The sequence below is a fragment of the Megalobrama amblycephala genome, linkage group LG20 (genome assembly GCF_018812025.1).
Source record: "Megalobrama amblycephala isolate DHTTF-2021 linkage group LG20, ASM1881202v1, whole genome shotgun sequence".
In the NCBI taxonomy this organism is placed as follows: domain Eukaryota; kingdom Metazoa; phylum Chordata; class Actinopteri; order Cypriniformes; family Xenocyprididae; genus Megalobrama; species Megalobrama amblycephala.
The window spans coordinates 7,863,408-7,872,734 of NC_063063.1; the positions used below are offsets into that span (position 1 = coordinate 7,863,408).

General features: G+C 34.5%; 1 protein-coding gene across 1 annotated transcript; it reads left to right on the forward strand.

Annotated features, from left to right (window-relative positions):
* The first annotated feature begins 2,263 nt into the window (after nucleotides 1-2,263).
* mosmob (modulator of smoothened b) lies at nucleotides 2,264-9,107 on the forward strand. Its single transcript, XM_048171343.1, is given in 4 exon segments — nucleotides 2,264-3,016; nucleotides 8,276-8,445; nucleotides 8,447-8,489; nucleotides 8,584-9,107. Coding segments are annotated over 4 exon segments (510 nt in total). The 5' UTR covers nucleotides 2,264-2,904; the 3' UTR covers nucleotides 8,769-9,107.
* Nucleotides 9,108-9,327: the final 220 nt, after the last annotated feature.

Genomic DNA, 9,327 nt, shown 5'->3' on the forward strand with positions numbered 1-9,327 from the left:
TCATGAAACCTTGGAAATGTAAAAAAAAAAAAAAAAAAAGTTAAATTAACCAAAGGTAAAAACAAACAAAAGCCCATATTTAACAATATATTTAATAAAATGTTTCTAAATAAAATAAATGTTTCTCCTGCAAATAAAAAATCAAATAATAATAAAATATTACATTCTTTAATAGCCTTGTTGCATTATTTCACAATTATAGAAACATTACAATTTACACACATTGAAATTTATGAAATGGAAGGAATCTCTTAATTTCATTGGCCATAAAAATATATATTATTTCCACCCAGTTGTAATCGTATTTCCAGAATAGTACAGTTACTGTTTTCTTCTCATAACATTTTAGGTCAGTCCAAAGTGTCTTGTATACATACACACACACACACACACACACACACACACACATCATAGACTGTAAAAAAAAAAAAAAACATCCTCTCACTTTCAACTGCTTTTTTCCAGCAATTTTTTTTAATGTGTAAATATGAAATAATGGTTCCTTGAACAGAGCAGGAGTTAATATCAAACGTAGCAGTCAGTATGTGCTGCTTTAAGTCTTCCAGCGTATCTCATCCTCATAGACTGCACCAGATCTGCCAATTCTTGCTGTGAGATGTTACTCCAAGGCACTTGCAAGTTCCCGAACATATCTTGGGGGACAGATGGTTACATGTGGTTTGGCACTGCAAGGACAATCGGCTGTCCTTCCTGTCTGCCTGTAGCACTGTCTTCAGACATCTTACATTACAGACACTGCAGTTTGTTGCTCTGTTCCCAGAGAGATCTGCAGCAGGTCTATGGGACGTTCACGCAGATGATCAGGGACCCAGAGTATCTTTCTTCTGGTGTTTTTCAGAGTCGGTACAAAGGTCTCTTTAATGTCCTAATTTTTTGAAACTGTGACCTTAATTGTTTACCGTACCACCTGTAAAATGTTAGTGTCTTAAGGACTCACAGGTGCAATAATTGTTTATGGTTTATTGAACGAGCATGAAAAACATTGTTAAAACTCTTTCCGATAAAGATATGTAAAGCTTCTTTGAATTTTACATAATTATCTTTAAAATACATATATATATATATATATATATATATATATATATACACACACTCTGAGAACCAAAAAAAAAAAGTTTTGTGAATTTAGTATTTTTTCATGTCATTATTGTTTAGAGCATAATAAATAACATCATAAATAACATTTTTGAAAAATTATATTTTATTCATATGTTATGCTATGTCCTCTGTAGTGGACACCAGGGGCCAGCTGCATAAATTAGTCACTATATTAAGACTGTGTCTTAAGAACTAGTTTGACCAACTTACAGTTAACCAAGGGGTAATCAATGTTATTCTTCCAATTCAAATTACATCAGTCTACCTTTTTAAGTAACAGACTTAGTGTCTTAACTTTTAAGACTAGTCTAAGTGGTTTAATGCAACTGGCCGTTTTTTTTTTTTTTTTTTTTTTAAGACATGAATAGACATGAATAGGCAAAATCAGTGGGATTTTTTTTAAATCACCAATCAATTTTTTGTTGTTTTTATACCAAACTTTGTATAAAGATTATTCTCAACTATATTATGAAAGAAATAACAGAATGATTTTATATACCATTTTGCTTTATGCAATATGTTTTTTTTTTTTTTTTTTTTTAATTAAAAAAAGGCCATAAGAGAGTTTTCCCATTATATACATCTATACACAGTTTCTAATTTGCATATTGTTCTTGGGGCAACATGTAATGAAAAAAAAGAAGTGTAATAAATGGACTGATAATTAGCAAGATTTTCATAATAATATCTAATATTTCATAGGAATATTGAAATATATATATTTAATATCTTTCCTTATTCACTTGTGTCTCCCAAAATGCCTAATAAACATGCTTACTGGTGTTTTCTACAGTTAACATGAATGAAATCGTTGTCCTGTTTCGTAACAGAAATTCATATTTTGATTTGAAACCCCATAACATTTTCCCGAGGTGTTGATTTATGACAAACAATTTGAAAATTAGTCAGATTTAAACGATAATTACGAAATAAGAGTGTTAAATTTGATAACTAAATTAATGTCAGCTATTTTTTTAAGACCAAGAAGAGGCAGTTATCAATGTGAAACATCTCTGAAAAGCCCTGAATGAGCTTTTTACATTAAAACGGTGACATGATGTATGTTGTCAGACAAATTCACTAAAAATAAAATATCCACTACAGATGACAAAAGTCTATTTCTGGGTCTCAGGAGGATAGCAGAAACTCCTATTTTGTTCATTGGTATTTCCAATGAGAACACAACTGTCAAATCAGGCTGGTGACGTCATGTGTTGCGTCATGTTCTCCTGCCCCCTCCGTTATTCCTTACAAAGGGAAAACATCTCGCGAGCAGGATTTTGTTTTGAAAGCTTCGCGGACGCTGTTTTACGGTATATTAGTTTAAACTGAAACGCGGAAGAATACAAGACGAGAAGGACAACTGTGTTTATCGGTAAAGCACGACATTTGCCAGCATACTGACTGCGAGAAACAGGCTCGTGCGCTGTGTGGAATCTTTTCCCTTTTTCAATGATGTCCATAAATCAAGAGGGAAGATCCAGCACGGATGTAGCATCGGAATACTGCTGATTTTCCACACAGCGATGCTCAAGTATAGGCTGTTGTTAGTGGTCAGCACTGGAGAACGCGAGGGGCAATACTTCATAATGGGATGATGTGCAGTGTTGAATGCCATACTGCTGTTTGCATCATAATCCCTCAACTGATGCTATCTTCTGGATACTACTGTGATGAACTGAGAGCATCTCTGCTTCCCTCTGAAAAGAGGGAGTGAAAGTTGCCTCCATCTCATACGATCCCAAACATCAAACAGAACTCAACTCATGTAGTTCACTGACTAGTATGAAAATGGATAAACTCACCATTATTTCAGGATGTCTCTTTCTCGCAGCAGATATCTTTGCAATTGCAAGTATTGCAAATCCAGATTGGATCAATACAGGTGGCCAAGAGGGTAAGAAACTTAATGTTCAGTCAAATACCATGGTAACTCTTTAGGTAGAGCACACGTGTATCTGCATGTGCAATGTTTTTATAACTATTGAGCATTAAACAAGCACCCTTTTTTCTCTGCTGTAGTTGGACAGGTCAAGAAAGGACATTATCATATGATTTTCCTTTCTGGGTAGAACATATAAATATATAAAGCATCTGGCATTAGCTGTTAAAAGCCAGTGATTAAATGTTTTGCATTAGTGAGATGTGCAGAAGAACGCTTTTAAGGGAAATGTGTTGTTGATTACTCCGTGTGTTTGTTGCTGTATTAATGAAGTCTGTTGGGATTTGCCTTCCACAGAGATGAGATCTACCCAGCAGTTAATTAGTTGGAAAATTGTTCTGTTATGCAAACGTGGGAATAATATTAATAGAATGTTGTTGCTGCAAATGATCTTACAGCGGATCCTCACATTTTCCACTCCACTTTAACCCTCAAATAAGATAAAAATCTTCATTAAACTTTTCTGACCTTTAACACATTATGGGCCCCAGCAGGGTCTGCAGACATTAGTTTTGTTGAAGAAGAGCATTTTTTTTATTTATTTCACAAATTATTATGAAGAGATACCCTCCTAGATGAATATGTCACAAAACAGCTGTTCACCAGCCGTTTTTTTTTTTTTTTGTCCCATAGAGATGTAGCAGAGAACAAAAAGTACAATGCTCACTGAATGCTGAAAACATTCACCGTGCGATCTTACTGAAGAAATAATGAATTATCTATTCATCCATCCATCTGTACATCCGTCCATGACATTTTCATAAAAGCTTTTGCATAATGATGCTAAACTGAATACGGGACGGGTCGATGACGTGAGGGGTCTTTTTTTTTTTGTCCAATAATAAAAACAAAAACAAAGATATGACATCCAAAGTATGTAAGGTAGTACAACTACCTTTTATTGAATCCAAAAGGTTTTAATTATATTTTGCTACATATAAAGGTATTTTAAAGATTTTGAAGTGTCAAAAGGTAATTCGGTTTAACCGTCCAAATGCCAATACAGCCATTTCATTTGTGATTAAAATGTCCATTTTTTTATTCTGGCATGATTTTATAATATCATATATCAACATAGTGCAAAATGGTATTAAAATTATGTGTAGAGTAGTCGTTGCTTTGTTATGAGAGAATGTCCGGAAAAATGAATTTCATTGATGTCATTTGGAGTAACCAATATAAAGGGACCATTTTGGATCAAGTCATGTGGTCAGTATCATGTGACAGGATGTGACATCATTCAGACACCTGCAAAGTCATAAAGCAAAATAACTAATTCTCTCTTAACTGTTTGAAAAATTCATGTTTTCACTTGCTCATACACATGTCCCGAAACATGAGGTCATTTGGTACAACCGCAATAAAACATGAAAAATGTTGTAATATTTAAAAACATTTGTACTAAATCTAAAATGTTTGATTGTCCTTTTGCTAACTAGCTAGCTAGATATCAGCCTGTTAGCATTGTTTGAAAATATCGTCATTCGGCATAACCAAAAGTGTCATTTGGTAAAACCGAAATTTTGGTTAAATGAATGACTTTTTTGGTGACAAATTTTGTCCATCTTATAAAAAATGACAAAAACAGTGTTAATTGATTATTAAAAACCACATAATCTCATTGTTAACACTTAATAAAACTTCAAAATTAATTATATCTCCATTTTTTTTGCATTTTTAAAGACCTTATTCGTCAATGACTCGTACACTTAATTTTGATATGTGGAATTAAGCTACTTTCTGTGAATGAGCAAGGCTTTCAATTCATAAGGTAAAGAACTAAGAATGGCAATGTGGAGTAAACAGCAAAAACTATTTGTGCTACAAACCAGTATGTTCATAATGATGACAATACATTAAAATAATATGGTAAGAAATACCAGTTTGCAACAATAAGCAGCATAACTAGCCATATTGTACAGCCCACTCTCAGGTTAAAAATAAGATATAAGATTATAAGACATAATTGACCGTTCTCCCAGGCAACCAATACACACATTTATAATTTAATGATAGTGACAATGAAAACCACTTACTTTACATAACATTTATTCAGATTGTACAAATATATATATATATATATATATATATATATATATATATATATATATATATATATTTCGAAGACGTGTGCACTACATTAACAAAGCTGATGGTAGATTGTAAGTCAAGGGGGTAAAGATGAGATAAAATCCTAACTGCTCTTATGGCCTCACTATAAAGATGTGTAGGGAAAGAACAGGATATCCTGTGCAATGACTTTAAATGGAGTTTCCCACGGTAAAGCTGGATTTGGCAATTTTTCAACCAGTTACTCACATTTTTTGAAGAGTTGGTGTCCAGAAGACCTCTATTAAAGAAAGATACTGACAGTAGATTTTTACATTAGTCTTTTATGTAGCTCAAATACAGCCTAACTCTATAAAGCCTACTGTATCATTTATACGCAAATGTCTAAAGCCAGTAAATTATCAACATATTCAAAACTAAAAAAACTGTTATACACAAACTACTACATGCTTTCTGTCTACTGATTTATTGTTTATACTTTTTAGCAAGTAAAAATGTCCATGTGTCTTTTTGCTTTGAAATCTTTACTGATTTTTATAAAGTAAGTATAATATTAAAGGGTTAATTCACCCAAAAATGAAAATAATGTCATTAATCACTCACCCTCATGTCGTTCCACACCTGTAAGACCTTCGTTCATCTTTGGAACACAAATTAAGATATTTTAATGAAATCAGAGAGGTTTTTTATCCTCCATTAAAAAAAACGAAACTACAGTATCACATTTAGTATCAGCCAATACTGAGCTGGCGTTCGGACGTAAACACGGAAGCTCTGCAACGTAAATAGTGTAGCCCATAGGGGAGAGACGAATTTGTTGAATAAAGTTATTTTTATTTTGTTTTTGCACACAAAAAGTATTCTCATCATAGGGCTGGGCGATATATCGCATGCGATTGTCACGCGCATTTCATCAGTAAAGCCGGTTCCCTGATTGCTGCTAAATCGCCATCACCTGCTTTCAAATGGAGCGGCATTTAATAGACAGAGCCGTAGTTCACTGACAAGCCACACAATATCACGTTCATATCGCAGATGAATCGCATTCGATAATGAACGCGATATTGCGTAGCTTGTCAGTGATCTACGGCTCTGTCTATTAAAAGCCGCTCCATTTGAAAGCAGGTGATGGTGATTTAGCGGCAATCAGGGAACCGGCTTTACTGATGAAATGCGCGTGACAATCGCATGCGATATATCGCCCAGCCCTATCTCATCACTTCATAACATTAAGGTTGAACCACTGTAGTCACGTTGACTATTTAACGATGTCTTTACTACTTTTCTGGACCTTGAACGTGGTCATTTCCTTGCTTTCAATGAAGGATAAAAAGCCTCTCGGATATTGTTAGTAATATTATTTCAAGATGAGCACTTACTGGAGTGAAGCACTTTAGGTTTGCTTGATTATTCATAAATCATTTTTCATAAATTATGTTAACATGTGAGTATCAAATATGATGCATCAGGATTTTGAGGAATTTTTATTTGTAAATCTCTCAATCATCATTGTATTATATGTTTTTTGACCCCCGCAATTAAAGGTGCCATCGAATGTTTTTTTACAAGATGTAATATAAGTCTAAGGTGTCCCCTTAACGTATCTGTGAAGTTGCAGCTTAAAATACCCCATAGATTTTTTTTAATTAATTTTTTTAACTGCCTATTTTGAGGCATAATTAGAAATGCGCCGATTCAGGCTGCGGCCCCTTTAATTGCTTGTGCTCTTCACCCCCTCCAGAGCTCTTGACTCTATCATTGCATAAACAAAGTTCACACAGCTAATATAACCCTCAAAATGGATCTTTACAAAGTTTTCGTCATGTAGCATGTCTAATCGTGTAAGTATGGTATTTATTTGGATGTTTACATTTGATTCTGAATGAGTTTGATAGTGCTCTGTGGCTAACGGCTAATGCTACACTGTTGGAGAGATTTATAAAGAATGAAGTTGTGTTTATGCATTATACAGACTGCAAGTGTTTAAAAATGAAAATAACGACGGCTCTCTTGTCTCCGTGAATAAAGTAAGAAACGATGGTAACTTTAACCACATTTAACAGTACATTAGCAACATGCTAACGAAACATTTAGAAAGACAATTTACAAATATCACTAAAAATATCATGATATCATGGATCATGTCAGTTATTATCGTTCCATCTGCCATTTTTCGCTATTGTTCTTGCTTGCTTACCTAGTCTGATGATTCAGCTGTGCACAGATCCAGACGTCCTGCCCTTGTGTAATGCCTCGATCATGAGCTGGCATATGCAAATATTGGGGTCATACATATTAATGATCCCGACTGTTACGTAACAGTCGGTGTTATGTTGAGATTCGCCTGTTCTTCGGAGGTCTTTTAAACAATTGAGATTTATATAAGAAGGAGGAAACAATGGTGTTTGAGACTCACTGTATGTCATTTCCATGTACTGAACTCTTGTTATTCAACTATGCCAAGATAAATTCAATTTTTAATTCTAGGGCACCTTTAAAACAGAGGTTTGATCATAAAACTAAGCATTTAAATATCATCTTAAAGGGTTAGTTTACCCAAAAATAAAAATTCTGTCATTAATTACTCACCCTCGTTCATCTTCGGGACACAAATTAAGGTTGAACCACTGCAGTCACGTGGACTATTTTAATGATGTCTTTACTACCTTTCTGGACCTCAAAAGGTGCATTGACATTGCTGCCTATGTGTGGTTCAGAAACCCTCAGATTTCATCAAAAATATCTTCATTTGTGCTCCGAAGATGAATGAAGGTCTTACAGGTGTGGAATGACATCAGGATGAGTAATAAATGACATTTTTGAGTGAACTAACCCTTTAAGACATATTATTGGGAGATATAGAGTGACATCTTATATCAGAATTTTCAGTAACTGCAAGTTACAGGCTATGTCTTTCAAAGGATTTTCTGATGTCACAAAGTTTTCAAAAACAGTTATTTTAATCAATATCATATAGTGAAATCATCATTATGCCCTTTTGTAAAGTACTTAAAAGAACATGACATAATTTACTCACCCTTATGTCATTCCTGTAGGCTGTTTTATCTTCTTCTAGTTGATGTGTTACACAAAGACTTGTTTTACTCTTTACAGTCATGATGTTTTCATGTGTTCTTCATGTAGGAGCTCTTACTGTGGGTCTAGTCAAGCAATGCCAGACCATCCATGGTCGAAACAGGATATGTATCTCCCCGAACCTTCCTCCAGAATGGGTCACCACCCTGTTCTTCATTATCTTGGGCATCATTTCGCTCTCTATCACATGTGTCCTGCTTGTGATCTCACATTGGCGGACGAGAGGCAACAAAGTATGCCCGCTGGATTGCTTTCATGGGAAGTAGGTTACCTAAAGGGAAATTTAATATGCACAAATAATCCAAATCTGTTGACTGGTTTTAATAACCCTATGTTATTTTGTTTGCTTTTTGTAGTGGTCCTCTTCTGCATGGCTGCCCTCATATTTCCAGTTGGATTTTACATCAATCAAGTCGGAGGACAGCCTTACAAATTACCCAATAATACTGTTGTTGGGTCCTCATATGTACTGTTTGTTTTATCAATATTTTTCACAATAGTTGGACTTCTTTTTGCTGGTAAAGTCTGTCTGCCTGGCTGACAGTTCCTCTGGTTTTGAGATTTTTTTATGCTAAATATTTGAACTACCTGGCTTTTTCAATGCCAGTGTGGTTCAGCTGATGACAAACAAATAGGTCAACTTCACATGGATTACTCATTTTCACAAAAGGGCCTTTTCGCAGTGGAGCTTTTATTAGAATGTGGTCAATATTTTGGTCATATTTATAATAATGTACAGTCAGCCAGTCGTTAACACTACATAAATCATCTTTGTATCACCCTGTGAGGATTTATTTTACTATAATGACTAGCTGACTGTACATTATCCTGCTGATAACATGGCTACTCACCAAATAAATAAACGGACATGAAACATTAATTTGAGTTGAAATGATTTATAAAACTGTACCATGTATATTACTTTAAAGGGTTAGTTCACCCACTGCTTACCCTCATGTCGTTCCACACCCGTAAGACCTTCGTTAATCTTCGGAACACAAATGAAGATATTTTAGTTGAAATCCGATGGCTCTGTGAGGCCTCCATAGGGAGCAATGACATTTCCTCTCTCAAGATCCATAAAGGTACTAAAAACATAT